Consider the following 20,811-nt stretch of genomic DNA (forward strand, 5'->3'; position numbering starts at 1 on the left):
TAGATCTGTTATTGTTCTCCTTGATTACTAATAACTGGTATTGGATCGACTGTTAAAGTAAGTTAAAAAAATGCAAAAAGTATCAGTTTACCACCAATTTAAGCACTGAGTAAATCATGTTTTCTTTCTTTCTTTCTTTCTTTCTTTCTTTCTTTCTTTCTTTTTTCTTTCTTTGTTTTTTCAATTAATCAATTAATTTAAGTAATTTAATTAAAGTCACCACAATGACGCGTTTTGTTCAAAGACTACATATAAGTGATTCAATAATTTTTATTTTTATTCATTTATTTATTTATTTATTTATTTTAAAGTTCAGGAGGGGAACAGCAGATATTTTCTGTCATATGAAGCACCGCCTTGGTTTGATTTAACGCAGCAATGTTGCATCAGAATATCCGGGAGACGTCATCAGCCCTCACCCGCCCCGTGACAGCCCGAAGCATAGACACCTCACACCCGCTAAAGTTATCTCCGAAAGTGGGGTAGCTTTTTACCTGTCATGGCTGAACAGACTGTCGTGGAGAAAATGAGCGAATTGCAAGTGAACGAAGGCAAAAAGGTGAAACTTTAGACTCTTAACCGGCTACATTTAAGTCCTATTAGCTAGTTAGCAGCTAGCCTAGCTTGTAGTTTTGTTCCTGCTGTAATTTAGCCACCAGCAATGTGGCGCTAACGTTTCGGCTTCTGAGCCTTTAAAAGTACTTTACCTAGACTGTTGTCCTCCTGCTAATAAGCTGTAGTTTCGTTTTTGTTTTAATGTAACAATGTGTTAAATTGTGCCACGTAACATTTATGTCAGTCCATGCGGCTAATATGGTTTGCTAACCGTGTTAGCAGAGTGAGCCTTCCGCCAAACTCAATTCAAAATTCTGTTAATTTAATGTTTCTTTCTCTATTAGTCGGCTTACGCACGCCATACAAACTTTTAGGGTATTGTGTGAATCGCAGAGGTTCACATTTTAAATCGGCACACACCCATTGTACAAAGCAGATAATATTTCATTGAAAGGGTTAGGGTTAGGTTAAATACTGGTTTGACAGTGCACAAATTGTCCAAGTGTGCGTTTAATGTTGAGAAATCTTGGTGGATCACCTCTATGCTGGATTTTCCTCATCACCTTTTGTGGCAGGTTTTGACATGTTCTGATATTACTGTATGAATTTTAACTACCTGCAAGGAAGGCCACTGAGATAACAGATATTTGTATAATGTCATTATGTATTTTATTCAGGTACATTCACTTAATAAATAAATGACACTGTAGGGTCCTAATCCCAATATTTAATACTGTGAAGTAATTTTGTAACATCAGTCTTATTTCTCTTGTGGAAATCATTGTGTGTTGTTTGAAATGTCTTATGTTCACTGTGTGTTAGCTGTGCTATTGTTGACTAAAGCAATATATAGGTGTGTATATGTGCAGAGAAACGCTGTCCTTGAAGCTTCATGCTAAACATGTCTATGACCCAGTTAATTTTGATTAATGTTTGGCAACATCATGGGGTCGTTTTTGGACAGGGTGGAGCTGAAAGTGGTAAAGATGGCGGAAAGAAGAAGGCTAAAAATGCTGCTGGGGACTCTGGAGGCAGGGCAGAGGTGAGTGACTAAATTTAAGTGCCAGAAAGTATGCAGGTGCTATTATTAGACGGCATAACAATATCTTGAGTTTCAAGAACTTGAATTGTGGTGTATATTTGTGTAGCTCTCTGTTGTTGTTTGCTCATATATATGAATGTGGCCACTCACTGGCTTCATGGTTATTAAGGTTTTACATCAGATACAAACATAGTAAGAATATTCAATCTGGAAACACACTGCACAGGTTTCCAAATGCAAAGAATAAATGTCACATTGGGATAATTACAGCGGTAATGAAGTTGTGTTTCAGGACAGAAAATATGTCAGAAATCCAAAACACATACTGTTAATTTGAGGTATTGGCTTCAGTTTCTCAGTGCAGTACAGGCCAAGTACCGTGTTGGTGCATATTCATGCTCTCACTATTTTGTCCTGTTGTGTGTAACATAAATATATGACGTAGACAATGAGGTAAGCTGAGGAGTAAGTAGTGAGACAAACAAAATTTTAAGTATTTCGTATCAACCACTTGTAATGCTTGGATGATTAGTTGGATGTGCAATTGAGCAGGACTGTGATCAGTTAACTTTATTTACAAGGATGTAAATAGGCTGTGTAGATAAATCACACTGAAAGTTGGACAAAGTGACAGTATTTTTATTTTTTTTTTTACCTTCCTCCTGTTTAATTATAACTTTTTTGTCTCTGTCTAGCTGTCGCCGGCTCCTCAGTACATTGATGAGCGTCTGACTTTGTACACAAAGTTGAAGGCTGAGCATGAATCTCTGATGGCAGAGAGGGCTGCAAAGGATAGCAAACCTATCAAGGTGACCCTGCCCGATGGAAAGGTGGTGGAGGCTGAGTCCTGGAAGACCACACCATACCAGGTGGCCTGTGGAATCAGGTCAGTGTAAAGATAGCCTTGCTGTAATTGTTACCTGAAGTAGAGTTATGCCTTGCTTTCATGTAGCACAAAAAAAGAAGGAAAACGTCAAGGGTGCTTCAGGAATTTAATTTCCAAAGATTAGCTGTCAAGTTTATCTGTGCAGCCTGTAATCATTTTTACAGTTTCAAAAGGCTTCACAACACCCACATTACGAAAACAGTAATTAGGAGTGACATGTCGCAACCTTCAACTGTCCACTGAAGGCAAGGAAATACTTGAAATAAAAGCTTGGTAATCTTTAAAAAGTAGAGGAAACTTTGCCTTGGTATTGCCTAAGAATATTATCTTTATCAGCGTGATCCTGTGTAGAATAGCTGCCAAGAGTGTGCTTTGAGATTAAATGTTGGTAACCACAGGGCACATGAACAGACTGCAGAGTGTGCACAGTGGAAAGCTTTTGGGAAATGTCACAAGCTCCATAACCATCATTAGATGCCAGCATCGCTCGTATGACTTAAAAGCTCCAGCCCCATCTGTAATTTCTTTATGATGCAAAAGAATACTGGTGTATACAACTTGGGGTTTTGACCTTTTGTGACAGATAAGCCTGTTTTTGGATTCAAAATTCTTCAGACCAGGGAGTTATGTATTGTAATTTCAGAGGCATGCATTTCAGGGATAAGCACTGTGGTGTACGCAACATCCTTTTATGCCCTCTTAGTAAACAATGTAGACCTCAGTCAAACCAACACACACCCTGTGAAACCAGCCTAACAACATCCACTGCCAGACCGGTCATTTTAAAGTCACAGTGTCAAGTGTATAATATGAAATATGTAGACAGAGCAATAAATAACTCACATTCCTCTCAATGAATTCTGAAAAAATGTCATTTGATACCCAATGAAAATTATGCATAGTGAAACTGAAGCTTTCGGTTTCACCTTCTATTGTCATGCATTCATGCACACATCCAGACATGGCTCCAGCATGCGACCGTTTTGGTTGTACATGCAACTAAAAATCGGTCAAGTGCAACTAAACGTTTTCACTGGTCGCTCTGGTGCACCTGACATTTAGCAGGTCATTGTGTGTCTCTGGGCAGCTGACCCAGGTGAAAAAAATTACTTGTTTTCATCTTTGGTTAATCTCATATTAGAATGTTTTGTATCACTCTTTTCAATGTTTTTTTCCTTTATGCATCTGAGTTTTGTGTGCTGCACAGAGCCTTCTCTGTTGCTTAGTAGCATGTACAGATGCATATGAGGGCTTTCAGGGAACATCTATAAATTGTAGCATCTGCTAATAGCCTGGATGTGAGGCAATAAAAGGACAAATGTAAATTGTAGTTTCAGAAAACTACCTGGGTTACACTCTCCCCCTCAAACTGCATGAATCTCTATATGCACATGGGTCATGCTGTGCCATTTACCACCACAAGTAAATCATCAACAGTTGGAAAACACTGAGATATGATAAAAACTGCCGATCTTATGCGTTGCATTTAAAGCAAAGAGTGAGGCAAAGGCATGGTTGGGAACAGCGGTTTTGTTGCTGGATCATTGATGTTCCGAACTGTTAAAAAAAAGCACAGTGTCTCCAAGAAACTCATCCAGTGCCATGACAGGTGTGTGCCCAGCAAAGCAGACCATTTCCTGCAGAGTAACACTGCGAATTTATAGCCGAAGTGCACAATTCAAATCCAATATGCCGTTTGTCAAATTCAGTAAATATCTCCTCGCAGTCTGCTACATCTCATATCTGAGTTTGCATGGAGAAAAAAATTTGGTGTACGTACACGGCCCTGGCTCTTTAAATTTGAAACAGAAAAGTGTCAGACTAGAAGGAAGATGGAGGGTGGCAGTTGGAATGAGTGGGATGGTAAATCTATTATGTGCTAACTAGTTAAATATGCTAACTACCTAAATAAGCAATTTTTATCCAGAACCACCTACCTCATCTTCAAGTCCCAGATCTTCCTTATAAAAAAAAAGACTGGGCTAAATATACGAAACATTTATAGCTGCACCTTTATTCTTGTTTCCAATGATTTACATAATGTGTTATGGAATTGCCTATGCATATGGGAATTCGCAAAAATGTAACAGTTATTTCTCATTGCCAAAAGGGCACAGTGAAAATTTTTTGGTGTACCTTTATAATCTTGTACCTAAATGAAAAACCTAAGCACGCTAGTGCAAACAATGTGGAAAGTTGGTCAGGAGCCCTCTAGGCTGTATGTACTGTAGCAAATAACAATTAGATCATTAATATTGGAAGAATAATTTAGTTTTAAGGAGTCAAAAGAAAACATAACAAAATATTACATTTCACCACTTTTGACCCAGCTATGCAGTTGAAAGTTGACTTTACCAGTTCAATTATAAAATATAATTGATGTTCTTGTCCTCTGGTTGGCTGTGGAGGTGGAGCTGGTCATCCACAAATTACAGGCTTGGTTGGAGTTATTCCCTGGGCAGAGTTGTTCAGAGCCAATCTAAAATGATCAATTCTAATATAATGATATTCTAATAAACGCATCAAGGGCAAAATATAACCAATTGTACATACACTGCATGATAAAGTTTCATTAGGTTTTGTTTCTAATATCCAGCCTGAATTCATCCCTCTGCTGAGATAATCCAGATATTTTTGGATCACACATATTCCAGTCCTACTAAAAAGTATTGAACAATGCATACTTAAGGTTTGATTCAGATAAAAAAAAAATTCTGTTATGTAATCCATTTTCAGAATCCTTTTTTTTTTTTTAACCGCCCATTTTCAAAATGATGTCTGAGTGTGAGGGAAAAGGCAATAAGTAATTGGATAAATGTGCTATACAAGTGAAGCCATTTGTTACTGTATTATATGTACATTTGCATCATTTTGATGTGGAATATTTAATGTTTTATGGTACAGCCAAGGCCTCGCCGACAACACTGTGATCGCCAAAGTAAACAACAGCGTGTGGGACCTAGACAGACCTTTGGAAGATGACTGCAGCCTTCAGTTGCTCAAATTTGATGATGAGGAAGCTCAAGCTGTAAGTAACTACAATCACCTCATAGTTTTACTTAGAAAGTCTATTGAAAACATTTCTGACAGACATGTATGCAGTAGATTATTTTAAATGTATAATGTTGGTACGTATTAAAAGTCTGGGTACAGATTTCAAACCTTAGTTTTATATGGAAATTTTATATTATTTTATATTATATTAATCTTTTGACAAATTAGCAGATTATATCTATGGTTACAGCTGGCTTTGCAATATTACTTGTTTTTTCTTCTTAATGAACTCAGATTTCAATGCTTTTGTAAGTTTATTTAGGACTGTTGCTTGTTCTGTTTCAAGCCATGTTGATAGGCATTATGGGGCAGGCTAACCTGAGTGTGCAAGGTTAAAATGATCAATAGGGTGTTTACAATCAATATTAAACCTCTAAGTTTTGTGGTTTACTAAGTGTCCAAGCCACAAAGACATTAGGATAAGTGAGAATATGAATTGCTAATATAATCATGTAGTGTTATAAGAGTAGCACCAACTAGCATCTCCTTTCAGCTTCATTGTTTTTACGCAGTGCCTTAGATATTACATAAAGGAGAGACACTTGTCTGTTAACAATAAGTACTTACAGTAAGAGAACCCAAAGTCTCAGTCGAGCTGTCTTTTATGTTCCCTTTTGTCCATAGATCATGTTGCATAGTTTAATATATTTTTTGTATTGTCAGCATTCAGAAGAAGTGATGCGCATTGTTTAAGTGGTTTCAGTGTTCTCAAAGGCTTAAACAAAGTCCTCTGATAATAGTTGTAATAACACAAAGAGTTTTACTGCTGCTTTTTTGCTGATTGGACAATACTTTTCATGTATGTTCTTTAGGTTTACTGGCACTCCAGTGCCCATATCCTGGGCGAGGCCATGGAGAAGGTGTATGGAGGCTGCCTCTGCTATGGACCCCCCATCGAGAATGGCTTCTACTATGATATGTTCCTGGAGAACAATGAGTGAGTTACACAGACTTTGGGTTTAGATTTGTCTTTGTAATTAGTGGTGTTAGTCCGCATTCAGTGTTGTTATTATTAGTGTGTACTTCAGGGCTTAGCAGCTGTCATTCTGGTTCACTGTGTGACACCTGTAGCAAACACAAAGTAGGGAAGCTGTAATGGCGCTAATGCTGTCAAGCTGGATTTCTTGGGTGTGGATTTGAAACGACATCTTTTACATCTGCCCACAAAATTGGAATCCTCAAAGTCAGTCTATTTAAATCAGAGAACTAGAGATTACTTCAGTGAAGCTTTGGAAGTGTATGGAGACACCCTCTGAAATTGTAACACTTTCTCCCCCGTAAACAACTTTTTCACTTGACCTTTCCCAGTAACAGACGCGTTTCTCCCTGCTATAGGCTGCAGGAGAGCTTGAGGAGTGCTGTCTAATTAATTCTACAACCTCCTTAATGAAGTCATTTTATGCTAATGGCATTCTTGGAGACTGTTTTTACAAGGATATTTTGACATTGCCTAAGCCCTAAAGCCAAGGACTTTAAAGTATTTGCCCATCCTTGCCAGAGGTTATCAGTTTGTGGAAGTCAAAGAATTACGCTGGTGGACAAAAAGTCTGTTCAAATGGTTGAATGTCTGGTCACATCCATGATGACCTTTGGAAAGTGTTGCGGGCTAAATTTAGCAGTGTAGACCATTTGCATATTAATGTAGACTTTCATATGGGAAAATTGTTGTTGGATGTAGTGTTTCTGTTGTGTTTACCTCTTGATGTTTTGCACAGGGGTGTATCGAGCAACGACTTCCCCTGTCTGGAGAACTTGTGCAAGAAAATCATCAAAGAGAAGCAGCCATTTGAGAGGCTGGAGATAAAGAAGGAAACACTGTTGGAAATGTTCAAGGTATCTTAAAATACTAACACACAGGCATCTAGAAAAAAAACATGTAAATACTTACAAACTACCTTGTCCTTTGCAGTACAACAAGTTTAAGTGCCGCATTCTGAATGAGAAAGTCACCACTCCAACTACCACAGTTTATAGGTGAGTTCAAGTAAATTTTTCAGTCTTTAAATATTATTCTCATGTGCTTTTTGTCAGTAAATTCCATGAAAAGACCAAAACAAACAATGAAATGAATACATTAAAATGTATCATCTGTGTATCCATAGCCAGATATACCTAATTGCTCTGTGCCATTGACTACTATTGTCTAAAAACTACTAAAAAGACATTAAAGATGCACTGCTCACATGTTTCTTCAGCTGCAAGCTTAATTATAACACAGTACTGTAATGAAATACATCAATGTGGGTGGACTTTCACTCAGAATTCGGGGTGAAGATACATTTTATTGATCTATACTGTTATACTCGGTGACTCTTCTTTCCTTATGATGAGCATAGACTGACACTGTTTACTTTCAGTTAATGCCACATAAACTATACTGCAGCTAGAAATCCACACACCAAACTGAAAATAGTCCCCAGTATGCACTTTACTTAATCCTGCTTGACATTAGCATTTGTTTGAAACTCCAGAGCTAAGTTGTTTTAGGATTTCTGCCCTTTTTTTTAAAAGATTTAAAATGTATATTTGTCAGCTTTTAAAGCTTAAAGTCTTTGTATTTGAGTGTCACAAACAGGCAAGAGAAGTCAGAAAGCACAATGAGATATACTTTTCTTTTATGACGGTCCTTTTTTGGTCTTTTTGTAGGATTTATTGTTAAAACCAGATATATGCAGTTCTGCTTTTTGTACCCCTATCACAAGTGGTTATCTTATTTGGCATTTTTGCATTGATTCAACAATCTGGCTTTCAGATGTGGTCCTTTGATTGACTTGTGCCGGGGCCCCCATGTGAGACACACTGGAAAAATCAAGGCACTTAAGATTCACAAGGTTAGTGTCAGGTGTGCACTATATAAAGGAACCTGTTTTTCTTCTTTTTCTTTCTGGAATTATTATTGATTCAACCATAATGTATTTTAAGTACTGTAGTCTGTGTTCTGAATGTCTTCCAGTAAGCACATTTGTCCCCATTTCTAGAGCAGAGTTACCTTATGTTTTATTCTCAAGGGATTTGATGGACTCAAATGAATGATGAAAGCTAACTTGCACCCTTTTTCGGTGTGCCAGAATTCTTCTACATACTGGGAGGGAAAGGCAGACATGGAAACCCTCCAGAGGATCTATGGAATCTCCTTTCCTGACCCCAAAATGCTCAAAGAGTGGGAGAAGTTTCAGGAGGAGGCCAAGAACAGAGATCACCGCAAACTGGGCCGGGTAGGAACTGAAGTGTAAATAAGTTGTCAGTTAGAAAAGGAGTTTGAAGAAAGTCTCCAACAGCTTTTATTGTTAGAAAGACGGGTTATTTATAGGATGTTGGTACTTGCTGAGTTGGAGTCAAAACAAATATGAAATATAGGTAGAATACTTCTAAAATGTAAGCACCAGGATTGGGTTTGATTACTGATGTTAGCAAGCTATATAAGATGCTCAAAACTGTGTCAAAATAATACACCTGGTTAATTTGTAGCAGCATTGTTACATTTCCTGGTAAAGAATCATTCTCCTGCAACAAGACAAACTTTTTCGTGCTATTTAAATGTAAAAGACAAACACTTTAGAAAGTATCACTTGGTGAATTGTGTGCAACATTGTTCAGTGACACATATTGTTCATTTACAAATCTATAGGATGATTAAAAAATGTACCAGTGACCCATTTGCAACTGTGAATGATCACAGTTGCATCAGGTAGGATTGAGATGCATGTATCAATAATAGTTTTGTGTTCATTGTTTGGCAGGGAATAGATGGTTCAGGGTGTGTGCCATTCATTCGATGTAATAACAGGTGTGGAAAAGCAAGCTGTGCAGGAAAATAAGAAGTTAAATTAAATGTGTGATGAAGTGTTTCATTATTTTAGATTGAAACCGGTTTGACCGGAGTGGTGGCTCTTTTTGATTTTCCTTCACACTTACAAACCTTTTTTTTCCCCTTTCTTTCTTTTTTATTCAGGAGCAGGACCTGTTCTTCTTCCATGACCTGAGTCCAGGGAGCTGCTTCTTCTTGCCTAAGGGGGCCTTCATCTACAACACCTTAATTGAGTTCATCAGAGTAAGTCAGAGCTGTCAGGCCCACTGGATAATTGCTGTGATCTCACTCTAAGTTTTGAGATGCAGGAAAAGACTGAGGTTATGAGGCTGAAAGTTTAAATTTGCAGTAGACATAAAGAGACGAAAATGAGCGGAGCTTTACATTTAGTCTGCCTTTGTGATGATAATGGCTTTATAAATATATAAAGAGAAAAAGTATTGCCTTCATTTTAAATTACGTTCAGTGTCATATCCTTTTATGCGGATGAGTAGGACTGGTGTATATCTTGATGATACAGCTTTAAGTCATAGGGCTAATGAATAAAAAGCATCCGAAATCAGGAGCTGTGCCTTTTAAAGTTATGGCTTCATAGCTTTAGCAAATGTGCATGACATGTGCGTACACATACCAAAGATTGTTTTTTCAATACAAAATTTCTCGTTTTTGTCCAGGTAATAGAAAAACATTACTTGGTGTGAGGGTTACCTTTAAACACAAACTTATTTATGAATCTCAAAAGAGCTCATTATTGCGAGACACTTATTTGGAATTAATTTAAACATGTAAAACAGATGTGATTAACGGCAATAAAAAGAAATGCCATGGCACCTGTTCTGTTTTAAAGCACCAGAAAATCAGTCTCTCTTAAAACATTCACTGTCTTGGTTTTCAGTCAGCGCAGTCATAATGGGAAATACATTGGAAGCACTTTCACTTTTATGTGGCAAAATAGATTTTGAACTTAGCAGATTTAGAGTAATGAGATTTGTTTTTAAAAGCAGCCCTGTCTGTACAAGCAACAAAACACCTCAAACATCCAAGTATTTGTAGCATATATATGACTGTCGGGATTTAAAATAAATTACACAAAGCTTTATTTCATTATCTCTTTCAGCATTCTGTTTTGAATTGTAAAAGGGATGTCAAACAAAACAGACTGGCCGTAGGTGCATTAAAGCACTATAAAAATAACTTCTTTTTAATGTCAGTTTTCCCTGAAACCCTTTATAATGTGTAAACAAACGAGGATGTGACTATACAGCGGTATAAGCATTCTTAGAGGTAGTTTCCTTTTTAAAGTCTCAGCCTTTGCTTGCAGAGTTGTTTACTGTTTTATGTATGCATACACTGCTTATCAGCGAGTCCCCAGGTGTTGACAGAAACCATTTTAAGCAGCTGTTGTCAATTGTATTGTGTAAACTGAATTATGAAGCGCAATTTCTTGAAAGTAAAATCTTTTTTTTGTGAGAAAATCTTGTTACGTCTTTGACAGAGTGAGTACAGGAAGAGAGGTTTCCAGGAGGTGGTGACACCCAACATCTACAACAGCAAACTCTGGCAGACCTCTGGGCATTGGCAGCATTACAGCGAGAACATGTTCTCTTTTGAGGCTGAGAAGGAGACCTTTGCCCTCAAACCAATGAACTGCCCTGGACATTGGTGAGACCTCTTCTTTTCCTCACATTCAGAGTTGTTTTGAAGCATTGTTTTAATTTAAGCAGAGCAAAAATAGAAAAGAATGAACATTAAGTGCAAAGAAAAACACACCCACTTCTGTTACGCTCTGTGTATCACGTTTTGCAGTAGTGTGAAATGGATATTTTTGTTGGTTTCTGTAAGTAATCAAAGAAACAACTGCTTGTTGGCTGAAGGGCTGCTTGCTTTTTACCAGAATTAAATGTGTTTTTTTTTAACATTAAATGAACTTGGAGTACTGTCAAAACAACCTTGGTACAATATTTAATCTAAAAAAAAATCTACTGTGTTGTGAGACAGAGACCGCCATTATGAAATGTTTTACCACATTTGAATAGTTTTATATGAGCTTACAATGGAATTCTTATCAGTTGTTGACTCAGTCTTTGTGAAATGGTTTCACTGCTACAGTAGTTTGTCAACCAGTTTAGCTCAACTTGTAATGAACTGATGTCCTTGTCATGTTTTCAGTTGTTGCATGACCCAGTTCAATTTACTGCTGAATGCTGCATTGCAGTGTAAAAAGAAAGACTGCAGCTCTTTGTATTGAAATCTTTTATCCCTTTTACTCTTCAAATCTTTCTGTTATCCACATAGACGGCACCTCTCTAGGTCACACTGAAATCGAAAATGAGCTTGCTCAGACATTCTGCCAAAGAGTTGAATATCAGTTGAAACAAATATTGAATTCAGGCGGTCATGGTAGTACTAAAACAAAAGTTGGCAGTTGTATTTGTGTGTAACTTTAACACTGTGCTTGTTCGTCTGTTTGGCACCAGTCTGATGTTTGATCACCGGCCTCGCTCCTGGAGAGAGTTGCCCATTCGCATGGCCGACTTTGGCGTACTGCACAGGAACGAGCTGTCAGGAGCCTTGACTGGTCTCACCCGTGTCCGCCGCTTCCAGCAGGATGATGCTCATATCTTCTGCTCCATGGACCAGGTGAGGCCTGCACTGAGCCCCACTCACAAAACACACATTTTTTTGACTTGAACAAGTCTGATGAAAAAAGCTGCCTGTTGGGACCAGAAAATTCACTTTAAGCATCAATATCTGTTTACAATCTTGGGATGTACCACTGCATGAGTAGGCAAAGGTGTCGTATAAAGCCTTTTGTGCCTAAAGAATTGCCTCGAGTGACGTTGCTTGGAGGTGTGTCTGTTGTGACGGATGAATCAAACTTAAAATAGCAAAATCTGGGGGTGTGACGTGACAGACATGGATCTCCCAACTTAATCCACTGAACTCTGAGCAGTTGTGTTGCATTGTGTGAAATGTATTCACCAGTTTTGACAGGGAAAAAGAATGTTGAATAAAACAACACAATACCCCTGATTCTGCTGTAGCAACTTTATATTCCCTTTTTAATCACTGTCTATGTTTAACAGTAGCCATAGACATGCAGTGCAAAATTTTCACAGTATCCTTTCGAGCAGACATTTGGCATTTAATATTAAACATTTTTTCATAAAAGTGTTGACTGTTTTTTGATCAATACAACTGCAACACCTACTTGTTCAAGAAAAAAAAACACTTAAAAGCCATTTAAACTATGTTAAGACAAAATTAGCAATAAGCAAATGGTGGTAAACACATTACGTTTTGTAGTGAATCATTGATACCGGTTTGGAGGAAGCCAAAGTTTGAAGGCTCTCGGTGCATCAGTGCCTTGCTGACAAACCTGATTGAATAAATTCAGGTAATGTTGTCAGTGAACAGTCTGTCACATTCTCGGGTGAGTTGAGAAAACTCCACAGGCTCCTAGAGCTTGATGTCGCAATTTAGAAGTTAAGTCTTTTGACTGGAGAACAGCACTGCCAATATCGATGCACACAAACAGGATTTTGGAAGGCCGCAAGTAGTTTGTTCAAAATGTAGTGATGCAGCAGCCAGGATCCCACTGATTCTGTTTTCTCTTTGCTAGTAATGGCAGTGGATTGGATGGTTAATTATTTGATAGTACATAAATTATTTCACTTTTATTTTTTTTCCCCCCTCATTGCAGCAGCTGGAAAACACAGCTTGTACTCCTAGTATCTTTCATTATCTGCAAAATCCAAGCAAACGTAGAGCAGACTGCAGAGAATATGGTCTTATCTTGTAGTCACCATTGAATTTACAATCTGTGATTAGAGAGTGAAAGCGCAATCCATTTCTTGTCAGTTCCTCTCATAGTGTTTTATGTCCTTAACATTTAAACTGCTTGCTCAAAGCTTATCATTTGTCACGTGATGGAAGTCAACATGTGACAAATTATGTTATGATCCAGTGTTTCTGGCGGCTGTCTTAATTTTTTTGCAAATAACTGAGCAGTTTATCATCAAATAAAGTTTTGTTTCATCTTAGGATTTTTTTGTATAATTTCTTTCTTCAGTAATTCTGGTCAAAAACAATGATTAAAAACAGTTACTACGTCTGAAGTTAAACTTGTAGCCATGTCCAGATGGACGATACAAATTCTGTCACATTTTATTATTCCCCCAGATTGAGAAGGAGATCAAGGGCTGCTTGGACTTCCTGAGGGCTGTCTATGACGTATTTGGCTTCAGTTTCAAACTCAACCTTTCCACAAGACCAGAGAAGTTCCTGGGAGACCCGGCGATCTGGGACCAAGCCGAGAAGGTAATCAGAAGGCCTTTTGGTTTCTCTCATATATTAGAAAACATGAACGCCACTCACACAAGGTCTCACTGGAGAGTTAAGATGCTGATGTATGATATTATCAAGACCGAAAATTCCAGAAACACTTCACAGACAATGGATTGAAGACTGAGATTTGTAGACCCAGAGAACATTTATATTTTAATGAGTTTTTTTTTTCAGTAGATCTGCCATCAGTTCTGAGGAAGAAAATGCTTGTTCTTCTCCAGAGAATCAATCCACACATTGGTGCTGTCTGCCTTTGCTGTCAAATCAAGTTTGCTCTCTAAAGACCAGCTCCACATTTTACATCAGTAGTTCAGCTCTAATTTGCTCAGCTTGTGTTTAAAACAAACAAACAAATAATAACAAGAGTGAGTGACTTGGACTGAGTTATAATGAGTCTTTATTGCTTGGTGCTTTGAGCATTAGATGTACCTCAGAAGGAATCTCTGCTGGGACGACTTGAAACCTGATAGTCGAATCTGTTGAATCATTCTTTAATGACAGTTGATAAAGGTGCCACATGTATGGTGGGTTTAAATTGTCAGTAGCTCTAGTGTATGAAGGATACACAAATTGTTTATTAGGCTGGTATGCCTCTACTGGCAGGCTGTGGATGGATGAAAAGGTGTTTGCTGACAGACACAAAGCATGTGTTGAATTTTACAGTAGGGTGAGGTTGTCTTTAGCATGACATCTATTTTCCTCTTGAGCTGATTGTAGAGGTATGTTATTTCGCCAGTTAGATATTATATCTGCAGCACACATTGCCACACTCGATTTATGCCACGAAGATGTCTGATTGTTTTGTTTTCCCCTGTTGTGCGTGTGTTGTTTTTATGCTGTTGGAAACTCTCTACTGACAGAATAAGCTGATGCTTTTTGTGTCTGGCTGTCCCCACTTCATTGATTTTTATCATATTGATTGCCTTGTCTTTCAGTGGTGTGTAGTGTTTGTCATCTTAATCTACTGCTGGGTACGTGGTGTCAAAATGTTCTGGAGCTTCCAAATGCATCCTCTGTTTTGCTAAAAGAAAATGCTCAATTGTGCTCACTGGGGATGTCTCACTAGAAAGCGTTCATTTTGGTGATTTTTGGTTTAAGGCACTGACAAATAACCAGGGACTGTAATTACATTCTCACTTGAATAAATGACAAATTATTAAGTGCAGCCAGGGTAAGGAGAAAAGGGTATTTACTCTGCATTACTGGCTCTTTTTGCCCTTCTATTTTTCAATTAATAGGTATTTATAAACCTTAAAGAGCTCCTTTTAATGTCTGCTCCTGTTTTACAGTCAGTGGTGTCATTGTTCTGTCCTCGGCGCTTCAGTTTCATTTTCAAGCATATCTGTTGCCTGCTAGAAGAACATTACTGGGGGTGGATGTTATTTTTAAAATGTTATTTCATTATCAGTCAATTGAGTGGTCACAGTACCTCTTTAAATATTCAACACTTTGTACTCTGTTGATGCACAGAACAGTAAAAAATAGAATTCAAATACTAAGAGTAAAAGGATGACGTGCTGTGTCTTAGAATTATAGAATTACAATAGCTTATAAGTTGTACAACTGTCTTTTCAGACCTATTGAGGCACTTTTCTCTGAGGAAAACATTCTTTAAATTCAGCACTGACTCTTTATGATTAATGTTTGCACGCACAAAAGTGGAAAATTACATTCACAAAAAGTGAACTGTAAACTCGGCATAGTGACTGGAACAGAACTTGCTACATGTTTCCCTCACCTCATTAATTCCCACAAGCAACCATAAAATATTATTGAGACGTTAACATTTCTCAGTTCAGTGATTAGTTCCAGATGAAGCAAATGTCAGCTCTAAATATACAGCTTTGCTTAACACCACTGTTTACCGACATGTTGGTCAGCCGCTGATATTGTAACAAAGCAGTAATTGTTTGTTTTTACAGCAACTGGAGAACAGCTTGAATGACTTTGGAGAGAAATGGGTTCTCAACCCGGGTGACGGCGCTTTCTATGGACCCAAGGTGAGCTGTGCGCTGCAGTAATGATGTTGTTAAACTGTGAAATGGCAGGCGGGCTGCTGCTGATCACGTGTCCTTTGTCTGCAGATCGACATTCAGATAAAGGATGCCATTGGTCGATACCATCAGTGTGCCACAATACAGCTTGATTTCCAGCTGCCAATTCGCTTCAATCTCACCTTTGTCAGGTAACTATCGTTTTGATTTTTATTCATGTTGATGTACAATGACAAATTAGAAGATTGGTTTTGTTTCTACAAATGCTCAGAATTAAACATATTCAAAATTGGCAAAATCAGCGTTAATATGGGATAAAATAAAATGCCAATGTCAAAGTATCAAACAGATGATATGAAGCTATAATGCCCATTTAACAAATAGGGCTGAACAGATAATTCGTGATTTAAATAGTCTTTGTGCCCTTTACATAAATTAAGACAAAACACAAACGCAAGGTAAAGAATAATGCTTTCTTTATTCAAAGCAATTCCCAGTAAAACATTTCCCATTAACTAAGGCTCTATGTGCAAGACCAACAAAAGAAAAGCACCACTAGGGTATTGTTTCTTTGCAAATGGTAAATGTTATGAAGAAAAGCACTGAGCAGCAGTAGTAACTGTTTTAACTGTTAAATTTTTAAACATTTAAAAGAAAATAGCATTATGATTATAACTGTAAACTCCAAGTTTTGACATTTTTATTTATTTTGCTGCCCTTTAAATGATTTTCTTATAGCCACGATGGTGACGATAAGAAGAGACCTGTGATCATCCACAGAGCCATCCTGGGATCAGTAGAGAGGATGATCGCTATTCTGACTGAAAACTACGGAGGCAAATGGTTTGTAAATGAGCCACTTTAAAAGGTTGATTAGTCGAGTAGGACGTGACTCTAGACTTTGACATTTTAGTTCTGCTGCAGTTGTTTCAGAGTGTTGATAATGATTTGCACATTTACGGGCTAGAAATAGAAGCGTCTCAGCTCTGTGTGGGTGTAAATATTTGCACAGGTTTCTAGCAGATTGTGTGCAGCCTGCTTTTCCACTAATCAGCTAAATGCAAATTTGTCCTGTTCTGTTCAGGCCGCTGTGGCTCTCTCCTCGACAAGTGATGGTTGTGCCCGTGGGACCAACCTGTGAGGAGTACGCTGAGAAAGTAAGCGGCACTGACCTCAGCCATTTAAGTACATATTCACATCACAGGGCTGGTACAACGAGTACCATAAAGCTGTCAAGCGCTTAATTTCAACACTTGCTGACTTTGAAGCAATTTTACTTGAGCAGTTTGTATTTTTATCACTGATGTACATTGTCACAGACTGCAGTCCTGTGCTGTTTTACTATCACAGTATTTTTAACTTTAATCTCACTGTGCTGTTGTATGAAAAAATCCAGCTAATTTTGTCATCCTGGCTTTAATTTATGGATCTTAATTTACATTGCTGTAAAAGACTGCCACTGCTTCGATTTCATGTTGAAAGGATAGTTTGGTTTCTCTGAAGCACTGTTGTATGGAGTACTTAGGGCTGCACAATCAATCAGAATGGGGATTTTGACATTTAAAATACATGCTCTGCTCATTTAAAACTGCTTAGAAAACTGAAAAGCCCATATGGACAAAATCACTTAGTTTCAGCTTTGGCAAGTCATTAAAACATCGTATATCACTCCTTTCAAAGTAATTTTTGGTCAAACACCTGTCTGAATAGTTTGTGCTACAGTGACTGAGCAGAGAGACTTCTCTGGTCACAGCTGCATGGTAAACATTTAGGAAATATTGCTTAATTGTAGTGTACATCAATAAGCAGATGTTCAGCAAGTGAGCTGCTTTGGGTAGCATTTTATTTACATTTTGCCTGTAGGTGAGGTGCTGGAGAAGAACCCTTTTTTAAATCATGTTTAATGCAAAGACTCCCACATTAGCAGGAATGTAGTGAAATATAAAAGTGAAAGCAGCAGACTGTTTAAATGTAAAAGTGCAAAAATATATATTTTGTCCCTAATATCAATGAGTTTTTATGATAAATAATGCTAATTGTACTTCTGGCCATAATTGTGCAGCCCTAGGGAACTTATCCTCTGTTGGTATATTAACTACAGTAGATCATGGTCAGCATGCACCCAGTGTGGAGAAGCAGACATGGAAGCTAAGCAACGTATGTCGACAAACAGAGTCAGCAGCAAAACATATTTAGAAACCTAAAATACATACACTTAAACTGATTGATTTGTTTTTCCAGCTGGGTCTAGTTTAGGTGATTAAAATATGTTATGCTGCTAAACCCCATCCACAGTAGGCGGCCGGCCCTCCTGTCTGCAATAAACTGGGAAAATCTTGAGCGTGAGCTACTGTAGGTAACGCACTGGTGGTGAATATGTACCTCACACAACCCCTCTTTAATGCATCTAAAAGGAAAACTAGAAATTAGTACAACTTCTTTTTGCTATTTTTGAATCAGGCCTTTGGTTCTATGAGCTACAGTCACCCAAACAGCTGCTTAGACCTCTGAATATGTCCACATGTAAATTCTCAGGCATTCCAGGTCATGGTAATCCCAAGTGCTTCTGTAGAAGGCAGCTGGACTTCTTTTTGGTTCTTGAGAGAGTTAAATCTGTCATCCAAGAGGCTTCTCAGTTCTAACCAACTGGTGTAGAGTTCCTGGTACCATTATCATTCCCAGCTCACATTACTTAAGGCTTGCAAATGACACCTGATTTGAGGACTGCGTTTTTGGTGGATGATAGTTGGTGCCAATTCCTCCATTTAGAAATGGCTGTTCCAATTTTTGCTTTTGTCCTATCACGAGGAGCTGGCTTTCCTGTGTTGTGCCATGCACTTGTGGAGAGGTTCTTTAGTCTCTGCCACATAAAGGTCTGTGCCCTCTGAAGGACAGGAGACAGTCTTGAGGACAGCAATGTTTAATGTGTCATTTTGGACAGAGAAGTTAAGGAAGCCATCCCTGTTATACTGGAACCGCCATCTCTGCCCACAGGCGATAGCACCAACTATCAACCATATAATTCAGTCACATCTTGAGCCATGTAACCTGGGATTCATAGCGACCAGGAACTCTCCACCATTCAGTCTGAATTGAGGAAACCTCTTGGTTGAACAGTGAAACATCTTCAACAACCAAAAACAAGTCCAGCTGCTCTCTACTGAAGCACTTCTCAGAATATATAAAAATTCAAACAGTTGCCACAATGGACCTGCTTTTTAGTGAGTACAATGTTACCACAACCGATTCAAAAATACACTCAACAGATTTGGGTTTTCCTTTTAAAATTTGTTTGTTTTGCTAATTTTTGTGTTAAACACATTCTTTTATGAATTGGCTTTTTTTGCAAATGACAAACTCTGCAGACTTACAGTTCTGATATTCTTGTGACTGGAAAAGATTTCAGGCCCACAGTTAGTTCCACAAACTGTGATGGTAACGGGTGCAGAAATATAATCCTTACTCCATCCAAGCTGAAAACTTGTCCAAATTGTGAATGTGATTCCAATTTGCAAAACCAAATGTGTAGAAGCAGATTAATTAATTTCCAAAACATGCTGGCATGGACTTAACTGTTGGCCTCCTCTCTGGTTAATGTGGCAGGTCAAGCAGGAATTCCACAACAGCGGCTTCATGACTGACGTGGATCTGGACCCCGGCTGCACTCTGAACAAAAAGATCAGAAATGCACAGTTGGCGCAGTACAACTTCATCCTGGGTCAGTGGAAACACACACTTATTTCACTCCTAATGGTTTGCTCACTGTCCATCTAGATATTGATTGATTTGTTTGTTTGTTTGTTTTCGTCCTTGCATGTTACCCTGTATGGAACAGTCGTGGGAGAGAAGGAGAAGACGAGCAACACTGTGAATGTTCGCACCCGGGACAACAAAGTCCACGGTGAGCGCAGTGTGGAGGAGTGTATCGAGCGTCTCAAACAGCTCAAGACCTCCAGGAGTCGGAACGCCGAGGAGGAATTCTGAGCTTTCTCAAACAGCTTCTCAACAGTACCTCAATTCTCCTGAAAGATAGTTTTGTTTCTTTGAAGTGGGGTTGTATGAGGTCCTTATTCATAGTCGGTGCATTACTGTACAGTGGATCATAGCTTGCATTCCTGAGTTCGAAGAGGCAGAGAGGACTGCCGGCGGGAAAGCTAAGTAGTGTACTGCTGTGCATGGGGTCAGCAGCTAAAGGTATAATGTTTAGTTAAAAATGCTGTATTTATTACATAAACTCACTGCTTTACTTTGCCATCAGACAGTCCTTTTCAATAGCACTGCATTTTCTCAGTTGTAGAGTTTCTATATTTCTGTGCACCAGACTCATGCACTATATTTCAGAGGTGTAATACAGAGCACGGCCTGGTGTGTAAGGATGCGGAAAATATGGTTGAGAGAATATAGTGCCAAAGGAAAGGGCTTTTTGACGGCAAGGTCAAGTGGTGAGAATATTCTAAATATAGCATACACTCACACAGATATTGATTTATCATCTTGTTAGGTGGCTGAAATGCATTTTACTGCTGACCTCATTCACAGTGGTACGCTGCTTAGCATTCCCTGCCTGCTTCTTCAGACTGATCCACTGTAGGTAACACACTGACTATAGATAAGTACCTCATTTAGCCCCACAACAGAGATCCAAACTATTCCTTCAACAGGGCTACATAGTCAAAATTCAGTTTTTGATAGCGAGGGGTACAACTGCCTTCAAACGTTGCCTCGTCTGTCCTTGTCAAAGAAATCACTTTTTTCTACTGCGACTGTCTTTTCCTGGTGTCTTCTGTTGCCTGTTTGTATCACTGTTATCAAATAACGCGGTTGCTGTACTCCATGCAATGAAGTTTAATTCTCCTTATACTGAAATCCAGCTAGTAAGGCTGAAATGTGATCGGGTTTTTAAAGAGCTTTACAGAACATCTGTAAATAAAAAAAAATTGCACCATAGACATTTCTTGAACCCTTTTCCATATGTAATGAACTGATCTGAACAGAGGGGTTTGTACCACTGTCTTAACAATTTTTTTCAGTCAAACTCATCATTGCTTCAGGGAATTGTACATGAGTTACAATTTTGATAATTAAACAGTCTATTCTTTATGGGTGTGCTAGTTTTGTTATGTTT

The 20,811-nt window shown here is 38.3% G+C and overlaps 1 protein-coding gene across 1 annotated transcript; it reads left to right on the forward strand.

The window, feature by feature from the left end:
- Positions 1-403: 403 nt before the first annotated feature.
- On the forward strand, positions 404-20,786 carry tars1 (threonyl-tRNA synthetase 1). The gene is made up of 19 exons (XM_023287886.3): positions 404-559; positions 1,520-1,597; positions 2,293-2,483; positions 5,388-5,511; positions 6,350-6,474; positions 7,253-7,370; positions 7,447-7,511; positions 8,290-8,368; positions 8,606-8,752; positions 9,490-9,588; positions 10,841-11,007; positions 11,823-11,985; positions 13,528-13,665; positions 15,615-15,692; positions 15,777-15,877; positions 16,425-16,529; positions 16,771-16,843; positions 19,290-19,404; positions 19,522-20,786. Exons 1-19 carry the CDS (start codon positions 500-502, stop codon positions 19,668-19,670), a joined length of 2,175 nt encoding a protein of 724 aa, XP_023143654.1. The 5' UTR covers positions 404-499; the 3' UTR covers positions 19,671-20,786.
- The last annotated feature ends 25 nt before the right edge of the window (positions 20,787-20,811 follow it).

The sequence above is a fragment of the Amphiprion ocellaris genome, chromosome 6 (assembly GCF_022539595.1).
Source record: "Amphiprion ocellaris isolate individual 3 ecotype Okinawa chromosome 6, ASM2253959v1, whole genome shotgun sequence".
Taxonomy (NCBI): Eukaryota; Metazoa; Chordata; class Actinopteri; family Pomacentridae; genus Amphiprion; species Amphiprion ocellaris.